General features: G+C 34.6%; 2 protein-coding genes across 13 annotated transcripts in view; one reads left to right on the top strand and one right to left on the bottom strand.

Moving 5' to 3' along the window:
- Window positions 1–23198, top strand: part of GNPDA2 (glucosamine-6-phosphate deaminase 2) — a 63631-nt gene that overhangs the window by 32210 nt on the left and 8223 nt on the right. For 2 of the 3 annotated variants that reach the window (XM_060417602.1, XM_060417604.1), the window contains one exon: window positions 21127–21221. In XM_060417602.1, the coding sequence (XP_060273585.1) occupies window positions 21127–21203 (77 nt within the window). In that variant the 3' untranslated portion in view covers window positions 21204–21221. Of the gene's footprint in view, window positions 1–21126; window positions 21227–23198 lie in introns of those variants that run through there. The other variant, XM_060417601.1, reaches the window with a different exon arrangement.
- On the bottom strand, window positions 51–22528 carry GUF1 (GTP binding elongation factor GUF1). Of its 10 annotated transcripts, none has more exons than XM_027970970.3 (17): window positions 22171–22528; window positions 20238–20349; window positions 19921–20069; window positions 19558–19638; window positions 18572–18649; window positions 16833–16916; window positions 11879–11943; window positions 10947–11150; window positions 9333–9472; window positions 8092–8215; window positions 7603–7735; window positions 6653–6796; window positions 5604–5737; window positions 3114–3215; window positions 2008–2127; window positions 996–1064; window positions 51–226 (listed from the first exon to the last, which is right to left on the bottom strand). In XM_027970970.3, the coding sequence occupies exons 1-17, from the start codon at window positions 22333–22335 to the stop codon at window positions 199–201; spliced, it is 1932 nt and encodes a 643-aa protein (XP_027826771.1). In that variant the 5' UTR covers window positions 22336–22528; the 3' UTR covers window positions 51–198. The 10 variants fall into 10 exon arrangements, with proteins under 10 accessions (XP_027826771.1, XP_004009850.2, XP_042107291.1 ...); XM_004009801.6 differs by having other exon boundaries at window positions 1028–1064; XM_042251357.2 differs by having other exon boundaries at window positions 1028–1064; window positions 22320–22420.

Genomic DNA, 23198 nt, shown 5'->3' with positions numbered 1-23198 from the left:
ACACAACTCGGTGACTGAACTGAACTGAAGGAAAATTAACAGATACACAATTTTTAATTTATGAAAATTCCTTATATTTTCCCACCAATTATTTATCAGATTGTGTTTTCAGAACTTTTATAAAAGCATCTTTTGGAACTTCAACATTGCCAACTTTCCTGAGTTTTTTCTTTCCTTCTGCTTGTCTCTTCAAAAGCTTCATTTTTCGGGTAATATCACCACCATACTGAAAAACATTTTAAGAAATTGAAGTCCAAATCACTCCATAGAAAAATAATCCTACAATTAATTAGAGATATCAATTAATTACAGTTACAACTTTATAGTTACTATCCATGAAGTAGACACTTGGAAAGTTACCTCTAATTCCCTTCCTAGCAGATCCTAAATTTACTATTACTATCTTCTCAAAGAATGATAAGTGCTGTATTTGTTTTTGAAGGAGATGAAGATTCTCAAGGAAGCCCAATACTATATTATGCAAGTCAAGAAAAGCTATCAATCTCTTTACTGATTCAAGGCCTTGAAATTTTGGATTATATAGCTGTAGTCTAATACAGAAACTTGTATAGGCTTAAATGTGTCAGTCCCAATGTTAAAGATTTAGAAAAAGCATTTATCATTTAATTCTCATAATAACTAAGAATCTTTTTTAACAGAAGAAACAGCAAACTTCGCAAATTAATGTAGGAGAGATGGATTTCAATTTTAACTCCCATTGTAAGACAGTCATTGTCTTCAAATTCTTCCTTAAAAATCAAAACATTATCCTGATCATAACTGTTATGAAAACATTCTTAGGTAGTTGCATATAAGGAAATTTTTAAAAATAAGATAGGAAAATACTTAAGAATGTGAGCAAAATGAATATGCAATCATTAAAGTCAAGCTGACATTTACCTATTTAAAAAGAAAACATAGATGAGATAAAAAGTACTATAAAAACCAACAGTGGAAACCGAAGGTATTTATACCCTCTCTGATTTTAAACTTACAAAATAGATAAAGAACACACGTAGATACATACACATTTTGCCAAAACATTTTTCCTATAGGCTTTCACACTGTAAAAGAGAAAATTTTCTTTAAGTACACAATTATACCTTTTAAAAGTACTTATTTTCAAAAACAATCCCCCCTTTACTAAAGTTACTAAGATTGGGTCATACTTATGTAAAGTTGCCAGAAGACAATCATTAGATAGCTTACATGCTCTTGTATTTCATGTATTTGGAATAAAACAGAGAATTCAAAATGAATATCAACACAGATTTTATTAATTAAAAAAAACTTTGGGGATAGTCTCGAAGAGGCCCCAATAAAGACTGGTGTGACCTTGATGATGAAAATTTATATAAAGGCATTTCTAGTTCAATTTAAAAATACTTTCAAAAATACTAAAATGGTTATTATCTCACTGCTGCTGCTGCTGCTGCTAAGTCACTTCAGTTGTGTCCGACTCTGTGCGACCCCATAGACGGCAGCCCACCAGGCTCCCTGGTCCCTGTGGGTTGCCATTTCCTCCAATGCATGAAAGTGAAAAGTGAAAGTGAAGTCGCTCAGTCGTGTCCAACTCTTAGCGACCGCATGGACTGCAGCCTACCAGGCTCCTGCCAATGGGATTTTCCAAGCAAGAGTACTGGAGTGGGTTGCCATTGTCTTCTCCAATTATCTCACCACTGACTATTAAATGTGATAAAACAAACCATAAAAACTACAGAAATTCCTTAACCAGAAAATTGAGTGGGGTCACTGAATAAAATGAATGGAAATAAAATTCCTTAAACCATATACATTAGAGAAATAACTGCAAATAATTATCACCCAAAAGTGTCATATAAGTAATTCAAAGTAACAGTCATTAGTTAAGTTAGTGGAATTAAGAGATTAACATTTCTATAAGTAGGAATAAAGTTTAGGGCAATGTTAAATTTTTTAACATTCTTTCATTTTTTATGTATATCATTGCTAAAACCAACCAAGGAACAAAAATGAATTTCAACTCACGTTTCTCTTGCAATGATTTTACTTCCAAGGGCAGCTTGAATTGCTATCTCAAACAGCTGCCTAGGAAGAGAATCCTTCAGACGTTCACATATGGTTTTGCCAACAGAGTATGCTTTGTCTCTGAGACAGAAAAAAATGCAGCTATTCATATATCCTAAATAAAAGTAGTTTTCTAGTTAATATGCATAATCAATGTAAAGGTTATTAAGGAGGTACAAATAGAACTTATCATGTTGTTGTTGTTTAATAGCTAAATTATGTCCAACTCTGCGATCCCATGAACTGTAGCCCACCAGGCTCCTCTGTCCACTGAACTTCCCAAGCAAGAATACTGGAGTGGGTTCCCATTTCCTTCTCCAGGGGATCTTCCTGACCCAGGGATTGAACCCACATCTCCTGAATTGGCAGGTGGATTCTTTAATAAACACCACTTAATCTCTGAATCATATGTGACCTCTGACAGCAAAAATACCATGATCTCTTACAGAAAATCTAGAAAAACATAGAGAATAAAAACCATTCTTAATGCCCTTCCCTCACCCACAGAATACCACTGTTAAACACTCTAGAATATTTTTTAAACATATATCCATACTTATAGTTATTTTTCTGAATACATATTTACATTTTTTAGAGTTTGGATTACAGTGTTTGTGATATATTCTACCTTTTTACTTAATAGACATTTTTATACCACTAAATATTGTTCTACAATATACTTTTAATGGCTTAAAATAATAGGTTATTATATGGGTGTTCCATAATTTATTTTACCCAACCACTATTTCTTGAAACGGAAATTTAAAAAAATTTTTTTATTTCTCAATTCTAAGTCTACCATAATTTAGAAAACATTTACTTTGTTGTATATGGTAAAGAAAACATTTCTTTCCATGACACTATCCTTTTAGGCTATTTTAATTCTATTCTTTTGTCAACAGTTTGGTAAAAGAAGCATGGAAAAAGAAGGAAAAACATGGAAATTAATTATACCTTTTAATTTTCAAAATATAGCTGTCAAATAAAAATGAGCAACCAATAATAAATGAAAAAGTAAAAAGAAATAGCAACTCTCACATTCTGTAATTAGTTACTATTCAGCTTACTTGTGTACTACAGTTACTAGCTCTTCTACAGTATTTCCATTCAGTAGAATATCCATTTTTACAAGCTCTGCAGTCTGGTAGCCTGCATCTTCGTAATCAAAACTAACAAAGAAAAATATCCAGGTTATCCATAAACACTTTATTTCCCGAGAGATTACATTTGTTTTTCTTTTCAAAATATCTTTTTTCTACCTCCTCTGGTATCACTCCCCAAAAATCTAACTTTCAAATGAATTACATATAAATTTGAGATAAATGGGCCGACCTGATCACGGTAAAGAACAAACTTCTGTATCTTTTTACATTTATGAAATCAGGTACAAAAATCAACATGCCCCACTGAGGGAAGGGAAAAAAACTGTTAAACCAGGCTAAGAAAGTACATTGAAAGAAATGTCACCTTCCCAAAGTTCCTTCCTAGAAGCTGGCTGGCTGTAGACAATGTATATACTAGTGAATGTATATACAGTCTCAGACTCATGAGTTGGGTTTCTGTTAAGTTTTCTATTACCAGTTAAATAAATGCTAGGGCAGTGCTAAGTAGCCATTAATAAATGAGACTTCTGAATTTCATATATGGCTGTTTAGTATAAACCTTCACAGAGCATTTTTGATGATGAGTTAATACATATACCTAGAACATAAAAAGTGTTAAGAACAGAGCCTACCTAAGCACAATAAGCATTTAATAAGTGTCAACTATTTCTAACAATACGGTCAAAGCTTACAGTAATAATCAAAACAGACAGGTTTTACAAAACTAATGTCTGATGAGAAAGAAAATTTCAATTTTGCTCTCATGTCTTTGCAGTTATGTATGAGAACATGTGTATTCCTACTGCCGTAATTCTAAAACAAACCAGTACCTATAGTTGCAAATGTTTAGCTTCGAAAGGTTTTCAGCAAGAAGGTCACAAGGTGACACTGCTGCTGCTGCTGTCACCTCAGTCGTGTCCGACTCTGTGCGACCCCGTGCGACCCCATAGATGGCAGCCCACCAGGCTCCCCGGCCCTGGGAGTCTCCAGGCAAGAACACTGGAGTGGGTTGCCATTTCCTTCTCCAATGCATGAAAGTGAAAAGTGAAAGTGAAGTCACTCAGTCGTGTCTGATTCTTTGTGACCCCATCTACTGCAGCCTACCAGGCTCCTCTGTCCACGGGATTTTCCAGGCAAGAGTACTGGAGTGGGGTGCCACTGCCTTCTCCGAAGGTGACACTAACAGTCTCTTAAACCTGACTACTGTCTAAAGTGTTCCCCAAATCCTTTCTTTTTTCAATAAACATTAATCATATACTACACAAAGGTACCATTTAAGTACTATGCAAAATATAAAGAGATAAGACATAGACATAATCCTGAGATTTTCACTATGTTTACAGATTTAAAATTTTCTGTGCTTCCAAATTTTATAATTTCAATTTTTTTAGAATATGAAAAAATATCCTCATGTATTCCTGAACATAAGGACTACTTAATTTTGGCAGTTGGAATTATTTTTAAATAGTTCAAGATAAGCCATGTTCTCTCAATGTGAAAGTTGTTTCCCAGCTAAAAGATTTTAAGACCACTTAACTCAGAAAGTGGTACCCAAATGCAAGCTAGAATTCACAGACTGTTGTTAACTATTATAAACACTTAGTAATTATCCTTTTAATTATAGTAACTGTTTAACAACATGCAGCCTCAATTCATTTTAAATTACATCGCTACTTATTTGCTCAAGGTCTTGTCTGAAAGAAGACATTAAAAAAAAATTGGGTGACCAATTAGAAAAAATAACTGTATCATGAGTTATGCTGACTTGCTTCCTCAAAAAGCTCATTTCACAAAGTGAACGTCCAGGTCACTGCAGCATGTTCTTCAAAATGCTGGGATTTTTCTTTGAATTATAATTTTAAGTATGCATACACATTCATGTATGCATGTGTTTTACCAGATGTGATTCACTTTTCTGTCAACTTCCCCATTATATATTTCCTTTATATCCTAGTATATGCTATCCAGTAATATAAGATTTTAGGACACTAGGGGCATCTAGTTATTTGTCCTAACAAAAAACACCCCCAAAATGCTATACTCTCCCTTTAATTCTAACAGGCTATTCCTCCATGTACTTTTATGGGATAAGATAACGGGTTTCATGATGCAGACTACTTACTCCTAGAAAGAAGAAGTTATTGAAGTGTCTACAAATAGGGGCACACCTACCATTTCTCTAAACAAGCACTTCTATTTTCCAAATGTACACAAATACTCCTAGGATTATTTAACATTCAAATACATTTTAAAAGTGCCACTTAGGTCACAGTAGCTTTTTCAAATAACATGCAGTTTTTAATCAACTTACAAGAGTACATTTCTTATGAAGAGGCCATGAAAATTTCTGTCACTATATCACCAAGATTAAGTAAGTGGAATACTAGTAAACACCTGCTGGTCAATACTGAAAAAAAACTGTCCAGATATTTGAGTTTCCCATTAAATTTTTACCTAGCATATCCTGAAGACAGAGATTTCAAAGAATCATAAAAATCCACCACAATTTCATTCAAAGGGAAGAGATATTTAAGCATTACTCTATTTTGGTCAATATACATCATATTCTTCTGAACTGCTCTTCGAGCCTGAAAAGGGAAGGAAAATGGCTTGAATGATAACTTATTCACATAATTATTTATTTAATAAATATAGACAGATGTCAATTATCAACTTTAAAGAGTGGGCAAAATGAAGGAATATTTCTTTAATGGTCCAATAAAAACAGCTAACAAATATTTATAATACAGGGAGAACCATTTTGTATTTTAATTATAATATACTTCCTATCAAAACTTTTAACCTTTTGTTTTTAATCAAATAAGTCTCTTTCTAAATTATACAATATTTCACTTAACAATAAATCAAATTAGCTACAGGTGGAGTCAAGCTCTGATTTCTTATTTTACAAATAAAAGAAATTTAGATCCAGAGAAATTAAGCGACTAAAGTTACATCTTTTATGGGACAAGACAATGAAAATTCAAGTCCACTAGTCATCACTTGAGAGTTCTTTCCAATATGTCAGAATATTTTAAATATGTACTTTCTCATGACTATATCAAATTTATGGATTAAATCATTTATTACAATGTGGCAAGAACTAAAGCAAAATGAGGAATACCTTTCAATCAAAGGTCTCTGAAGTATTGTAATTATCTTTCAAATAATACCCAATTTCAAATAGTCAAAAAAGGTAAAAGGAAATTATATTTTTAGCTACTCAAGATGAAAAAAAGCATCAAATTTCTCTGCTTTAAGCTAAAATATAAATGCAAGATGATCAAAAATTCTGGCTCTGTTTTCTTATTTAAAAGTCAAAAATACTGTAATTATATGTATGTATATCTAAACAGATAAAATATATGAAGATCTTTATGAAAATTTCTTTTGTTCAATTCAACAGGCTCTATAGAGACAGAAATCATTCAAAACCTAAGCTGGGTACCACTGTTTGAGAAGACTAAAATGTACTTTTATATCAAACTGTATTACATTTATACCTGGCAAAGCATCATTATTTTCCCAGTATATTCATCTGGTGTGATAATGGTGCCCAAAACAACTGGCTCCAAATATTCTGTTACTTTTGACTTATCAGGAAACTGTGCAGGATTGATGATTGTAATCTCCTTTTCTCTGTATTCCTAAAAAATAAGAAAAGTCACCAATAGTTAAAAAGAAATCTTAGTAGTTACCATGTTTTTAAATTTGCTACTAACATAGGTTAGAATTTTTGTTATTAAATGTGTTGGAATTAATAAAAAACAAAAGAATTCCTAAAGGTTAGAATATTATCTTATCACACTTTAGATTCAAAAAACTCCCCAAAATAATATTTAATAACAATTATTAATATATTCTGATTATTGATATTTACTAAAATCATTTTATATACCACTTAGAAAAAATATGATATAAGAATACATTTCAATGTGTCCCATGTACATCACTGTAATTAGTTTCCTAAGTTAATCTGTTGGAAAATATTTACAGATGCTAAAGTTAATATTTGTTTTAAACAAATATATTGTAACTTACATTGAATACAATATTGTTTCTACTGTTAACCTGAAATCTAAAATTTCCCACAATCATATAGGAAACAATGCTTTACTAATCCTAAGATGAATTACTTATGCCCAAAATCACACTCTTATTTTTTGTGCTGAATTTAGAACAGTATTTTCAGAACTAATTATACTTTTTACTCTTAGTAACAGACTAGTGTTGATAATGTGGAGATTTCATCAGGTTAAGAAAAATATGCATAATTAGTTCTGAAGAAACTTGTCTATCATAAGTTAATTCAACTTTTATTACTATTAATCAACAAATATTTAGTTTTAATAGCTAGTCAGCTACTGGTATACTAAAATGTGTCTCATATTCTGCATATACATACACACACATATATTTATTTTTTCTTATGTATGCTAGCTCACAACAGTACCTTTATCAACTTTGCTGATGAAAGAACAGCCTTATATGGAACAGTAGGGGTTGTCAAAATAACAGAGGCATTATATTCTTGTTCTAGTCTCTGGTTGAAAACTTCCATATGCAAAAGTCCAAGAAATCCTAACCTGAGGGAGAAAAAGCCAAACTCCAAAATGTTTATGTCCCATGGGCTCTATTTTCTTTGATTTGATATTACTATTTTGTGGGGGAAGGGTGGAATCAAAAGTCATTCAATCAATTCACATCATAATTAAAACCTAGCATAAATTCATTAAATAAGATAAAATCTTCCATTGGGATTCTATTTAAAGTAGCTATAAAACTAATCCATACAATAAGCATCCACAGGGAGAAACAGGCAGACATGTTTTAGTTCATTTTACACTAATATGAACTGATCTTCAAAAATGGTCAAAACCGGTAAGCCATTTAAACTTTATTTTCAATAAAAATGGAATCCTACAACATAATTGAAGCTTACCTCCAGCCAGCACCTAGAGCAAGGCTACTATCCCGATGAACCATCACACTGGAATCATTTAGTGTCAGTTTTTCTATAGCACTCTTCAGGTTATTATATTCAGATTGGTCTATAGGGAACACTCCTGGGGACACAATGATTTCTAATTATTACATGTGACACTCTGCCCAGAAAACCTAATATGCATTGCTGCAAAGTTTAAAATTAATCAGTTAGCTTTTAAATTACTTTCTGTATTTCACTGACCAAAATATTGGTTTGCTAAGAAAACTATGACTATTAAATTAAATTGGCTTCAAAGTATTTTGCAAGTTTTATAAACTTTGAATTTACCACTAGATTCATATTCAAAGTGATGTTTCTGCTTTTGCAAAAAGTATAGGGAAAACAAAAAAGAACAATGGGAATTATACCTAAAAAGAAAATACATCATCTTTATTTTCAAAACAAAAGTGCAAGATATCCCACAACCACAAAGAAAATCCCATTAGCAGATAAATAACAGGAAGAAATGGAAATAAAAACTGATTCATCAGTGTCTCTTTCACATCAAACCCAAGTCCTCACACCACTTAAGTCCTTCAAACTCTAAATGACTGACTGACTGTCTTAACAGGGGCATTAATATTAATTACAAATTAATATTTGTAATTCCCAATGAGATACAAAAGGGAGAAAACAAGGACTGGATACCCAGCACAGAGTAATCTGATAACCTTCAGTCAGGTCTTCCTTTTTCAAATGCCTGTAATATCACACAGAAGTAACAGGTTCTGAAGGTATGTATACATGAGGTGACACTCTTTGCTATGCTGACACTAGCACAACAGTACAGTATTAAAGAAAGGCCAGCTAAGGGGAGGGCACTCAGAAAATGACTGATAATTAGTCATGAAAACACCCTATGTAGAGGAGTATTCAAATATAATGACCTACTCCCTAGTGAAACAAGAAGGAAATGCATATTACTGTGCTCCTCTAATTTATCAGAGGGCTTGTTTCAAACAGCTATTTTTTTAAGAAGTCCTTAAGTTTAGGAGGAAATGATCTCCCATATAAAGTTGTATCATATATATATATAATTAACTGGTATCTAAATATCATACCCACAAAAAAAATTTTAAGAACAGAGTAGCTGTTACTTAAACAGAAATTGATTATTTAAAGTGAGTATTCCTAATAATTATTATTTCTGCTTAGAATAAATTGGCCCTTATCCTTTGAATATGTGAGCTCCTCACCTGCAAATACCATTGGCTTCGCTGATTTAAACCCAGGCAAGGGTTCCACTGGTTGTTTATGTAAATATAATGTATCTCCTATTTGTGCTTCAGTGACATCTTTCATCCCAGCAATCAGATAGCCCACCTGTCCTGCATATCTAAATAAAATTATTACATGGAAATATTTACTATTTTAGTGTTTCATATGCATACTCACAATTAGCTCTACTTCTCCAAGAAATGATTGCACTTTCCAAACAAAACCTCACCAAGCTGAAACTAGGTGCTGCATTCTTTAGTTAACTGTCTAATTCTCAGCTCTAAGAACTGTCAGCAAAAGAACATCCCAAGTCTTACAATCCATGACCAAGGACCTCTGCAACACAAGCCTAGGGACCTTCTTCATGACTCTGCCCATCTCTGCATATAAAACAATATTGAAACTGATAGATACAGAAACATAAAACATTCCTTGTGATATTTAGTAGTGGATTATATTACAAATGTCCTTTTAAAAAGGAAGAAAAAGCAAAAACGTTTTTAACCTAGCAAATAAAAATGTGAACTCTCTACAAATCTGATACCTATTTGATGTGCCTCTTACAGGAAAAGAGCAAATCCAAAGATTTCAGAGTTTTAGCTTTTGTTTTTTTAAAGCAAATTTCCTATATGATAATTTACATTTAGGATGAAATACAAAAATCATACTGAAGATGCAATAATGATCAATATATGTGACAGAATATAGACAGACTTTGTACAGCACAGGGAATTATAGCTATTATCTGTAATAACTTTTGATGATGTATAATCTGTAAAAATACTCAATCACAATGCTGTATACTTGAAATTAACATGATACTGTAATGATCAACTATACTTAAGTAAATAAGAATACAAACTTTAGAAATAGTTGAGTAAAATTACAATAAACCTTATGACTTTCAATTACATAAAAAAATGACAAAATAGTGGTAGTTTTAGACATACAACATTAAGCTATCAAGTAAGACCTGATTCAATCTTAAATTTGACAAATGAAGAAATAAAGACCTTAGAAAACTATTTGCCCAAGGTAATCGATGTTATTAGTATCTAGAGTACTGATGGAACAGGCACTCAATAAATACTTTATAAGTGAACTCAGAACTCAGTTTTATAAGGTACACTACTATGCTAATCTCATGCCATAAATTCTAGTTAATCAAAGTTTTACCATGAATTCCACACTAAACAAAATAATTATCAAGTTTTCTTCACTATTCTATGCTGAAAATCTAACTACAAAAAAATTAACTATCAAAGATTGATACCAAGTATGGATATGCATGAGAGAACTCTCTCTTTCACTGTCAAATCAAATATATCAATGTTGGACCCAGTCGCAATTAGAAAATAAAATCAGTTATGGCCAAAAAGAATAAAAAACACATCAAATTCCTACTGTCCCTCACCCATGAGATTCTGAAAGAGCATTCACTACATAGCTGCATTAAACAATCAAGTTTTGCTTTTTGTTTTTTTCCTAAATTACCAAATTAGGATCATCCTAAACACACCAAATTAAGAAAATCAGCAACAAAAACACATACCATACCGAGTGCCTTTTAATTACTAATGTAGATTACTTACAGTTTATGAGTTGGCTGCTCATTAGGATTCAGAACTCCTACTTCATTAACTTCATATGTCTTTTGAGTGTGTGCAGATACAATTTTATCTCCTTTCGAAACCATTCCATCAAATAATGCTACATTGGCAATCACACCCCTATACTGGTCAAAGGTGGAGTCAAATACCAAAGCTCTCAGGGGATTTCTGCAGTGCGCTTTAGGGCTATTAAAAATAAGTAAAGAACAAATACTAGTAATTTAAAATTAAATAATAAATAAAAATCTTAACAAAATGCCTAACTCAAATATTATGTTTAATTTACTGTAGTACTTGAGAAAGATTAACTGACAGCCCAAATAAAAGGACCTTTCTGTAAGGTATAATGCCTATATTTATATTCATTTTAATTCACTCGAGTTTTAAATACATTTTGTTAGTTGCTCAGTTATGTCCAACTCTGCAACCCCATGGACTATAATCAGGCTCCTCTGTCCATTGAATTCTCCAGGCAAGAATACTGGAGTGGGTAGCCACTTCCTTCTCCTGGGGATCTTCCTGACCCAGGGATGGAAGCCAGGTCTCCTGCACTGCAGGCAGATTCTTTACCACCTGAGCCACCAGGAAAACCCTAAATACATTTTAAATAACCATTTTTAAACTATTTATGAAATGGATGAAATATATTTGTTCAGGATTAAAACAAAAACAATAATTACCAATGTATTCAAGTCTGTTACAAAAATTAAGAGATCCCTATTACCTTTTTTTTCTATCTGTATTTGCCTTCTATGTGTTACTAGATATAAATTTAAAATGTATTCTCACTGACCACCAAGAGTATATCTGTCATAACAACTAAGTTAAAATAACTAAGTTAAAATAACAGATCAAACTGATGGACTTTTACTATTAAAGATAAACAAATAGTATACACAGAGCAGAATACTCACGAGGGTATCCTTTTGATGACTGCATCAAGAACACTTTCAACATTCGTTCCAAGTTTAGCAGAAATCTGAAAATATGTATGTGAAACAAACACTGAAGACTTTACTTTTCTATCCTGTGACTGAGCTATATGATTAGAAAAAAGAAACAACTCTAAAAGTCATCAATTTTCTTGAAAAGCTTGGTAAAAGGAAGCACACACCATATTATCTATTGACAACTGCCCTTCCATTACGGTTAGGTGGATTCTCTAGATTACGGTTAGGTGATTCTCTGATTTCTCTACAAAAGCATTCTGACTGTGGTACTGAAAGAGCACTGGACTAAGAGTTCAAAATATCTGGGTTATAACTCTGACTCTACTTGTAATACATGACTTTAGCCAATACATGTTTTCCTCAAGCTTCAAGTTCTTCATCGACAAATAAAGTGATTATTCATATTTTACATAAACCTCAAGGCTGCTGTGTGAATAAACAATATATGTGGATGGCATACAGCTAAGGCTAACTGTAAGGTATAGTACCACTATTGTTCTTACACTGAAAAGGCAGCCAAAACACTCAAAACATGCTCATCTGACTCACCTATGCCATTACCAGTAACTGAACTATCTCTGAAATCTTTATTCAAACTCAGTTCCCTGAATTCTTCCTCTTGCCCTTCAAAGTCCCTCTAGATCAGAGTTTCTCAACTGAGCACTAAGGACACTTTGACCTGGATAACTCTTTGTTTGGGGGGCTGTTCTATGCGCTCACTGCAAGATGCATAACAGCATCCATGGATTCTCAGCCACTCACTATTCCCCAGCATGACCACAGAAAAGGTCTTCATACATTGCCAAATGTTTCCTGAGAGGCAAAACTACTCCCTAATAAGAATGATGCTTTAGACTCTAGTACACTCTTTGCAACAATCCTTTAAGATCACAATTTCTAATTTATTGAATGGACTTTTTTTTTTCATTATCTATGTTGCCCCCCTGCCTCTTTTCCCAGCTGAGACTCCAAGGGCCCACTATTGGTAATCATTCCATTCAACTACTTTCTATTCTCTCTCATAAGCATTTGGTATTAATAAAAACTTAACTGCAACTGCATCCAACTATGTACCTTTTCTATGCTTATAATCAGAGCAGCTCAACATTACTGGAGAACAGTCAAGTAACTGGTCTGGTTGGTTTCTGTAAGTTCATGACACAGATCTCAATGTGCAGTTAAGATCTGCTGGCTGTCCAAGGACACATCCTTTACTAAATTCACATTAACACTAATTAAGGTAATTCACACCACCTTCCTTTTCAATCTACAGACTTTCCCTGTGGCCAATTCACTCTTATTTGATAACATCGCCTCTTACTTCATTCAAGGAAACAGAAGATATCAAAAACTCCTTTATTCAAATATACAAATCCATCTGCACTATATCCACAACCTCTTTGCCTTCTCTCCTGCTACAATTTGTTTTCCCACCTTTCTGAAAACTCAATCCTCACACCCTTATCTTCTGAATCCTACTCTAATCCTTCTCAAATTCTTATTCATAACACTCTACAAATTGAGAATAATGTAGAATGGTTTCTAGGATCTCTTTTCTACTTACATTTTCTCCCTAGGAAATGGCATCCATTCCCATGGCATCAATGCTACATACACACTATGACTTAAATATCTCTGACTCTACCCTCTCCACAAATGCCAAAATTGTGTAGATTTAAAGCTGGTTTTAGAAAAGGCAGAGGAACCAGAGATCAAATTGCCAACATCCGCTGGATCATCAAAAAAGCAAGAGAGTTCCAGAAAAACATCTATTTCTGCTTTATTGACTATGCCAAAGCCTTTGACTGTGTGGATCACAATAAACTGTGGAAAATTCTGAAAGAGATGGGAATACCAGACCACCTGACCTGCCTCTTGAGAAACCTATATACAGGTCAGGAAGCAACAGTTAGAACTGGACATGGAACAACAGACTGGTTCCAAATAGGAAAAGGAGTTCGTCAAGGCTATATTGTCACCCTGCTTATTTAACTTATATGCAGAGTACATCATGAGAAACGCTGGGCTGGAGGAAGCACAAGCTGGAATCAAGACTGCCAGGAGAAATATCAATAACCTCAGATATGCAGATGACACCACCCTTATGGCAGAGAGTGAAAAGAACTAAAGAGCCTCTTGAAAGTGAAAGAGGAGAGTGAAAAAGTTGGCTTAAAGCTCACCATTCAGAAAACTAAGATCATGGCATCTGGGCCCATCACTTCATGGCAAATAAATGGGGAAACAGTATCAGACTTTATTTTTGGGGGCTCTAAAATCGCTGCAGATGGTGACTGTAGACATGAAATTAAAAGACACTTGCTCCTTTGAAGAAAAGTTATGACCAACCTAGACAGCATATTAAAAAGCAGACATGAATTACTTTGCCAACAGAGGTCCATCTAGTCAAGGCTATGGTTTTTCCAGTAGTCATGTATGGGTGTGAGAGTTGGACTATAAAGCAAGCTGAGTCCCAAAGAACTGATGCTTTTGAACTGTGGTGTTGGAGAAGACTCTTGAGAATCCCTTGGACTGCAAGGAGATCCAACCAGTCCATCCTAAAGGAGATCAGTCCTGGGTGTTCATTGGAAGGACTGATGTTGAAGCTGAAACTCTAATACTTTGACCATCTGATGCAAAGAATTGACTCATTGGAAAAGATCCTGATGCTGGAAAGGATTGGAGGCAGGAGGAGAAGGGGACGACAGAGGAGGAGATGGTTGGACGGCATCACCAACTCAATGGACATGAGTTTGGGTAAACTCCGGGAGTTGGTGATAAACATGGAGGCCTGGCGTGCTGCAGTTCATGGGGTCCCATAGAGTCAGACAGGAGTGAACGACTGAACTGAACACATAATACACCAGCAAAATCTACCATATCCACAAAACACACATCAAATTTGGCCACTTATTAAAATATTGGCATCACATACTTAGCCACCACCATTTTGCCCCTGGACTACTACTGCAAACTGGCTGCCCTGTATCTTTTCTTACCCTTTACTAATCCATTCTCTGAATGATCAGTTTTCCTCTCTTGCTTTGTAATCCTTTCATTATCTTAAAAGTTTTCAAACTCTTTAGCACAGCAAGAATCCCAGAATAACTTGACCCCTGCCTCTCCCTACAAAGCCATCTCATCTAACTTGCCTTCTTTCTGTTCCTTAAACATGTCAAACCTTCCCAAACATTCCAAGCCTTTACACTTGCTCTTTTCTCTTTCAGAAATTATTTCTCCCATTCTTTTTTTTCTTCAAGTCTCAGTTCATCAGAGAAAAATTCCCTAAGTTACTCTGCATCATAGCTCTTCTCTAAGAAAAAGACTTTTTTTCAGTTAGGTATGGTAATTCTACCTGTAACAATACACTCTGTTGAATGTTCCTTGAAAACACTGGTCTCATTCACTAATTACTATACTTCCTTTTTATTTAATGAGTGCCTCCCCAAGTAGAATATAAAAACAACAAGACAGATGTCTTGCCTGTACTGTTCACTGCTTCATCCCTAGCTGGGACACACCAAATTAAGTGTATGAATGAATTTTCAGCTAAATATACTTTAACATAATTCCAGTCATGATACCATAATTTCAGGACTGCCTTACAATGAGGTCCCTCTTAATAAAAAACATTAAATTCTATGTATGTATCCAAGGAAAAAAAATTACTGCTTTTTCCAAGTTGTATATAACCAACCAATGTGTTAAAGTTTAAAAAACAAGCAAAAAATCCACTTCATCAGCTGAAACTTGCTTTTTCAAAAGTTAAACAAGCCTGAAAATAAAAGCTAAACATTATTACACTGATATACTTACTACACAAGCATGTAGAATAGTACAGTTTAGCTATGGCTATTTAACAATCACTGCACATAGTGACCGCAGCCATGAAATTAAAAGACACTTGCTCCTTGGAAGAAAAGCTATGACCAACCTAGAGAGCATATTAAAAAGCAGAGACATTACTTTGCTGACAAAGGGCTGTCTAATCAAAGTTATGGTTTTTCCAATAGTTAAGTATGTATGTGAGAGTTGAACTATAAAGAAAGCTGAGTGCCAAAGAATTGATATTTTGAACTGTAGTGTTAGAGAAGATTCTTGGGAGTCCCTTGGGCTACAAAGAAATCATACCAGTCAATCCTAAAGGAAAGCAGTACTGAATATTCACTGAGGACTGATGCTGAAGCTGAAACTCCAATACTTTGGCCACATGATGTGAAGAACTGACTCACTGGAAAAGACCCTTATGCTGGGAAAGATTGAAGGCAGGAGGACAAGGGGACGACAGAGGATAAGATGGCTGGATAGCATCATCAACTTGATGGACGTGAGTTGGAGTAAGCTCTGGGAGTTGGTGATGGACAGGGAAGGCTGATGTGCTTCAGTCCATGGGGTTGCAAAGAGTCAGACACAACTGAGTGACTGAGCTGAACTGATTTAACACTCAACTATCATTTAAAAGGTAGATTTAATAATTTTAATTTAAAATATTATCAACTTTGATTTACATTAAATATAGTTCTAAGAATGATATTTACGATGACTTGAAATTAGTCTGACCCTTCTCTTCAAAGAAAATATTTCCATAGAGGCAAAATGGCATATAAGAAATATTACAAAGAGTTGCAAAAGACCTACATTTTAGTCCTGGCACATTAGCTAACTAGATCTATAAAGTGATAAAATCTTTCAGTTTTCATCCTTTCAACTGTATCATAAGAGAAATTTCTATCTGTCCTAACCATGTAGTAAGGATTTTTGGCAAAGATCAAGTGAAATATCAGTGAAAAGAACTTTGTAAAACTATATTATAATTACACAATATAATAATGATGTGCTATCAAATACTATGAAATTTTACTTAAGCCAATTACCTAAGAGTTTGGAAAGTAAAATCAAGTCTTCTAAAAAAAAAATTTACCTTAATACATTCATCACCTGGAATATCAAACACCTTTTCAATTTGTTTTTCAACCCTTTCAGGATCAGCATTCTTCAAATCTATCTTAAAAGAAAAAAATCACCACGTCTTAAAATAAATTAAAATGTATTACATATTAATATTTGGAGATAGACGCATACTTGCTTTTGAACTAACTGACCCCTTAACAATTTTATTTTCAAAAGTATTGAAAGAAAAATAATGACAAAAAGGTAATAAAATTTTAACACTCATGGCCACTGAAATTAGAAGGCAGACAGCAAAGCAAGCAAGAAATTGAGGTCATTAGCTACTCAGAGCCAAAGAGATCAATAACAACATCATGTACACTGATTTTATGTTATATATAACTTATAACAACAAACTTTCTTTCTTTGCTCCCTTTAAACCTATCTTCAATATCAAAAAATAAAACTGAATGCAAAGCAGATTAATTAAGATTCTTGATTAATTTTAAAACATAAAAGTTAAGCTTTATCAACACTGTTGTCAGTTTAGCACTTAACTGTTAAGCATCCTGTGTTACACTGTTTCATCCTACTTCATAATGTCCTTTTCTTTTCCTCTACAGTTTAGTTTAACAGACTATTTGGCCTGCCCTGCCCTTTCATACAGAAACAGCCTCTCCATCGCTCCATGTAATTCAGGGAGACTATCTTCTCAACTACATGCTAGGATAGAGTTAGAGTTGAAATTTTATCATATGCAATTCAAAGAAATCCCAATATACAACTGACCTTGAATAATAAAGAGTTTCAACTGCATGGGCCCACTTATCTGCAGATTTTTTTCAATAAATATGTAAAACTACACTTGTAGAATATCAGGTGCAAGACTTGTATTGAGGTGGATAGCTTATCCCTAACAAAGGCATAAGTGATATTTAACATAAAATTAATAATGTGCTGGCTTTCAGTTTTATAACTTTGCTTTCAAGGAATTACATTACCATTCAGTATGCCTCTCATCATTAGAGAAAATAGCCTATAATTACAGATAAACATTTTTACTGTAACAATGTTTCCAATACTGTTATGAATGTGACTATAATATTGTATACTATAAAAACTTTAATGAATCTTTCCTTAGTGTATACACTAGGTTACCATGAAGCAGTCACATAATGTCATAGCATAAAGCAATATTTCTGCTTCATTGTTATCAATGCATCAATCATTTACCTATAAATAAATGTGAAGTTCCTTTTCACATTATCTTTTAATTGTTGACATTTAGTGTCAGTAATACATATAACATCTATGGTGTTTTGTTATCACATAAGACAATACTGATGTGAGTATTGAGAGAGGATTCACCTGATAAAAGATGATGTAAACTCAGGGTATTGATAAACAGAGTACTGTAAATGTATTTTCTCCTCTTTATGATTTGATTAGCATTTTCTCTATCTTATTGTAAGAACACTATATACAATACATATAATATACAAAGTATGTGTTAACAGCCTGTTTAAGTTATTGGTAAGATTGTAGTCAATAAGAGGATATTAGTAGTTAAGTCTGTGTGAAGTCAAAAGTTACATGCAGATTTTTGACTGCACAGGAGTTTTGTGTCAACCTCCATGATGTTCAATAGTCAATTCCATTTAATAAATACCTGAAGATTTTCATATAAAAAATAGTACAAGTGATACTCAAACACTAAATTTACCTTTAGAAAGTAAAATAATAAATGGCACTGTTGTGCTAACAAATTACCTTGTTTATAACTGGAATTATTGATAGCTGTGCTTCAAAGGCAAGAAAAAAATTCGCTACCGTTTGGGCTTGAATACCCTGTGAAGAACAGCAGACAAGAAGACACAAGACACTAAAATAATCATTCTATTACCTATCACAAAAGCTGAAATTTAAGACCATTCCACACATCTTCATCAAAAGCAAAGGTACAAGGCAAACTATGGTATCTATACTTCTATGCATCTGGATCATTCCCTGTGAAAATTCCTTTCAGTTCTAGAAACATTTTTTAGAGGGTACTGTGTTAAGCTTTGGAAACAAAGCAGTAACACATGGATCCTTAAGGACCTCGAAGCCTCCTAAAGGACTATGAGACACATTTTATAAAGCCAAGTATATGTATGTTAAGGTAGAGATTGACTGTCCTTGACAGGATTAGGGAGGATTTAACACAACAAAAAAATCCTTGGGTTTTGAATGAAAAGTCCATGAAAACTGAAGTATATCAAAAGCTTACTATAAATAGTATATCATGGCTCTTATACTATCACCTCAGTATGTTTTCATGGTTATGTTCACAACAGAGAACTTGGTAATGTTATTGACATGTTTCTTTAAATGTAACATTTCTCAAATTATTACCTTAAAAACACCCAAAATGACATCAAAGATAGATTTTCTGCTAAAAACTGAAACCACAGATTAAGAAGTGCTTAAAACTGGGGGGGTTTTTTTGGTAGGATGTATATATGACATACTTCCAAAATCTTTTGAACCATTCCTCTGATGAGCTTAAAAATTTTAAAGGATGGATTAGTCAATTTCACAGGCCATTTTAGTGTAATAAAACTTAAAATTAACAAGACCAAAACATAATTTTGGTTAAATAATAAAATAATTCTTACTTTCTTCAAACACAAAAATTCTATTTCCAAACATCTTAAAAGAAAAATCTTGGAACAACAAAACAGCATATCACATCATATAAAATTAAATGTACCTACCTCATTTGCATCAACCACAAGTAAAACACCTTGGCAAGCAGAGAGTGACCTGGATACTTCATAACTAAAATCAACATGACCCTGAGAAAAAAAAATATTAAAACCTCTAAATGTTGAAGAGTTTAAATGTTTCTTAGGGAGAGGCATTTTGGCAAATCTACTGACTCCACTGAATAAAAAGTTATTAAGCTTCTTTGTAGCCTGTTCTTATAAAATAATTTCACTAATCTAAGAACACAGAGGAAAAAAAAAGCAAAGTGAAGTGTTTAATGTTCAGTTTAAAAACTGAAAAAAAGGATTTGCTTGTACTATTAATACAAAGCTGACTTTAACAACAGAGACAAAATTGATATTAAAACTTACTGGTGTATCGATAAGATTTAAAAGGTACTGCTTTCCTTCGTAGTTATAAAAGAGAGATGCTGTCTGTGCTTTAACAGTGATTCCTCTTTCTCGTTCCACTTGCAATTTATCAAGAACTTGTTTATTATTTTCTGTTTTATCAATTGCCCCTAAAAATAGAAATGTGTATTGATATTTCTATAAGCTTTTAAAAATAGACAATACTGCATATAAACTTAAAACCAAAATTTTAAAAAACATAGTAAAAGTATGCTAGTAAAAGTAACTATCAATTACTCATTGCCATTAATTAGGTGTAGACTATAAAACGAAAATACCTGTTAGTTCCAGGAGCCTGTCTGCTAAAGTACTTTTGCCATGATCCACATGTGCAATGATACTGAAATTTCTAGTGTTTTCAACGGGAAAACAAGACATATCAATTTTTTCCTAGAAAAGGGGAAGGAAATATTACATTTATGAGTATAAATTGTCTACAATATGAAACAAGTACACTAAATAAAAGACTACTCTTTTAGTCTTCTGTTAACAACTTTATAGCATTCATATTGTTTATATTATTTCCCTGACAGTAAAGAGATGTATGGTTAAAGTCATATTACAAGCAATGGATTACAACAGGGCCCATCAAATACATTTGTTTTACTGACAAAGGCTATATGACCATATACAGACCATATGGTAAACAAAAGTCCCTTATAATATTTTCACCATTTCAAAGGAGCTGAATGTATTTTCACAAATGGAGAACACAAGATACTTAGAACTCCTCTACAGCCTTAGAGCACCTGGTCTAACAAAATTTCTTGAACTAAAAAAAGCTACAGAGAAGCTGAAAGAAAAAAAAATTTTTTTTGGCCCCCATCACATATTTAATCAACAGAGTCAGGTCTACTTAGAAATTTGTGCTCCTAACAGAGCCTTCAAAAGTTTAATTTAGATGACTTTGTTACTTAACAACTTCTCTGGAGAGAGAAGGGGAAAAAATTATATTATCAGGAAAAAAAGGCTCACTTTCCACTTAAATTTTTAAAGTACTTTAAAAAGTTAATTTGTGATTTTCAGTTGCACATAGAATATGTCATTTTTTTGGACCCAGAAAGTTTCACTTTTCCAATCAAATTTATATCTCATAATGAGAGAAAAAAAGTGAAATTACAACGAAATACAAAATTTTCATGAGGTTGTTTCCTTTTTTTATTCCAGTAAGCGCTTCAATACAAGTGCAACTATACCTGAAAGATATTCTGCAAAAATCTAAACGTGAATTGTCGGCCCTGTGATTTTTCCATCCATCATTCAAAAGGTACTGCACCGTTTTTAGTCTTACAATTGCAACATAAATCCATTCTACAGGCATTTTAGAAAAGGGTAAAACTGAATAATGATAGTCTTTTTCTTTCTCCAGTTACTCATAACTTTCATTCAAGTACTTTACTGCCTAAACCGTTTCTCTTCACAACTATAACGAAGTATAGTTTTAGGGTCGCTGAAGCTTCCCAGGTGGCGCCAGTGGTAAAGAATCCTGCCAGTGTAAGAAACACAAGAAACGCGGTTTCCGTGCCTTGTTCACCAAGATCCTATGGAGTAGGAAATGGCAACCTACTCCAGGATTCTTGCCAGGAAAATTCTGTGGACAGAAAAGCTGGCGGGTTACAGTCCGTGGGACCGCAGAGTCGGTCGTGACTGAGGAGCAAAAAGCCCCACCTCCTCCAACCACGGGGACAGAATGAGCACGCGTCTGCTCTAGCTGAGTTAAGAGGAAATATAAAGAGAAGCTAAGGCATACCCAGCACCTCTTAGATTCTAGGTATTGAACTAAAAGTTCTATGCCTCACTTTGCGCAAGTCTCTCAGCCACTGAACGTTTTTTTATAAGCATCTCATTCAACAAATGAAGAAACAGAGAAAGGTCAGGTAACTTGCCTAGGTCACGTGGCTAAAAAGTCGCAAGAAAATGGAACTAGAAGCTTCCTCAATACGCTTTTAAAACTAAATACATGCTGAGAACAATCCCTCGCATAAACAAAGATCCTGATATTACCAATGAGGAAAGTGAGGACACGACTTGTCCAAGGTCACACTGGTGAGCACTGTGGTCCGAAACTGAAGCGCACCCCCGCGCTCCGAGCCCTGCCTCCCTCACAACAGTGCAACCTGCATTCTCAAGTAGTCAGTACTAAGAAGCCCTCACTAATTCACCAGGAGCACCCTCCCTAGGTTTAAAATGTGAATGACTCAAGGCGGTCACCTTGCGGTTTGCAGAGCTGTAGCGCCGGTCCGGAGGCCTGGACTCGGCTGCAGTCCCCCGGGCCGGCGCGAGGTGAGGCCAGAGAAGCCCCTTACGCGCCGCCTCGGTGACCCAGGCCGCGAGCGCGCGTCCGCGCCACCAACCCTGACCTGCAAGCGTCCACATTCCCCTGCGCAGCGGAGGCGTCAGGAGAAGGTCCCAGGACGCAATGGCGCCATCACCCAGGCTCCGGTTTCTTCAAAACTGCCCCCTCGCTAAGACGTGGCGGACAGGATTCAAACACACTTCGGCCACCCGCGGAAAAAACGTGAGGAGCCAACACGCCACATTTAGCTGCAGGGACCAGACGACCGAGAACAGCGCCGCTCGCCGACGTTTGCACGACGCAATACGTCGTGACGTCTGCATACGTCAGCGCGATCGCTTGAGCGAAGGTTTAGCGCGGTGCGAGTTGTCCTCTTAATAGAAGGTTGCTTTTTAACCAACTGCCAGATGGCAACATACTAGAGTAATTTTTAAAATTACTGCTGCATTCTCCATGTTGCCTGCAACATCGCTAATGTTGAAATGCATCTGAATGGAAACGGGCAGTAAAATTGATAGCAATAATATATCTTAGGGCTTCCCTGGTGGCTCACTGGAGAAGAATCTGCCTGCTAATGCATCGGAGGCGTGTTCCATCCCTGTGTTGGGAAGCTTCCCCAGAGAAGGAAATGGTAACCCACTCCATTATTCTTGCCTGGGAAATCCGTTGGACAGAGGAGCCTGGTGGGCTACAGTCCATGGGTTCACAAAAGAGTCAGACATGACTTAGCAACTAAACAACAATGTATCCTGGGAAATTTGGGCCGGAAGTGAAGGTGGAAAAAAGTTGCATCCTGAAAGTCCTGGAGTTTTCGTGACCTTTGGGTTACTAATTAAACAATGTTTACCTTGCAGGGGAGAGAGTTCTGGCTAAGGATAAAGATAAGAGATAATAAGACAGTATCTAGTGTCGCCCAGAGCCCCTGCCCCCCTCGCCCCATGTT

Source organism: Ovis aries, chromosome 6 (genome assembly GCF_016772045.2).
Source record: "Ovis aries strain OAR_USU_Benz2616 breed Rambouillet chromosome 6, ARS-UI_Ramb_v3.0, whole genome shotgun sequence".
Classification (NCBI taxonomy): domain Eukaryota; kingdom Metazoa; phylum Chordata; class Mammalia; order Artiodactyla; family Bovidae; genus Ovis; species Ovis aries.
Note: the sequence above shows the minus strand (reverse complement) of the source record. Positions and strands in the feature narration are given on the sequence as shown.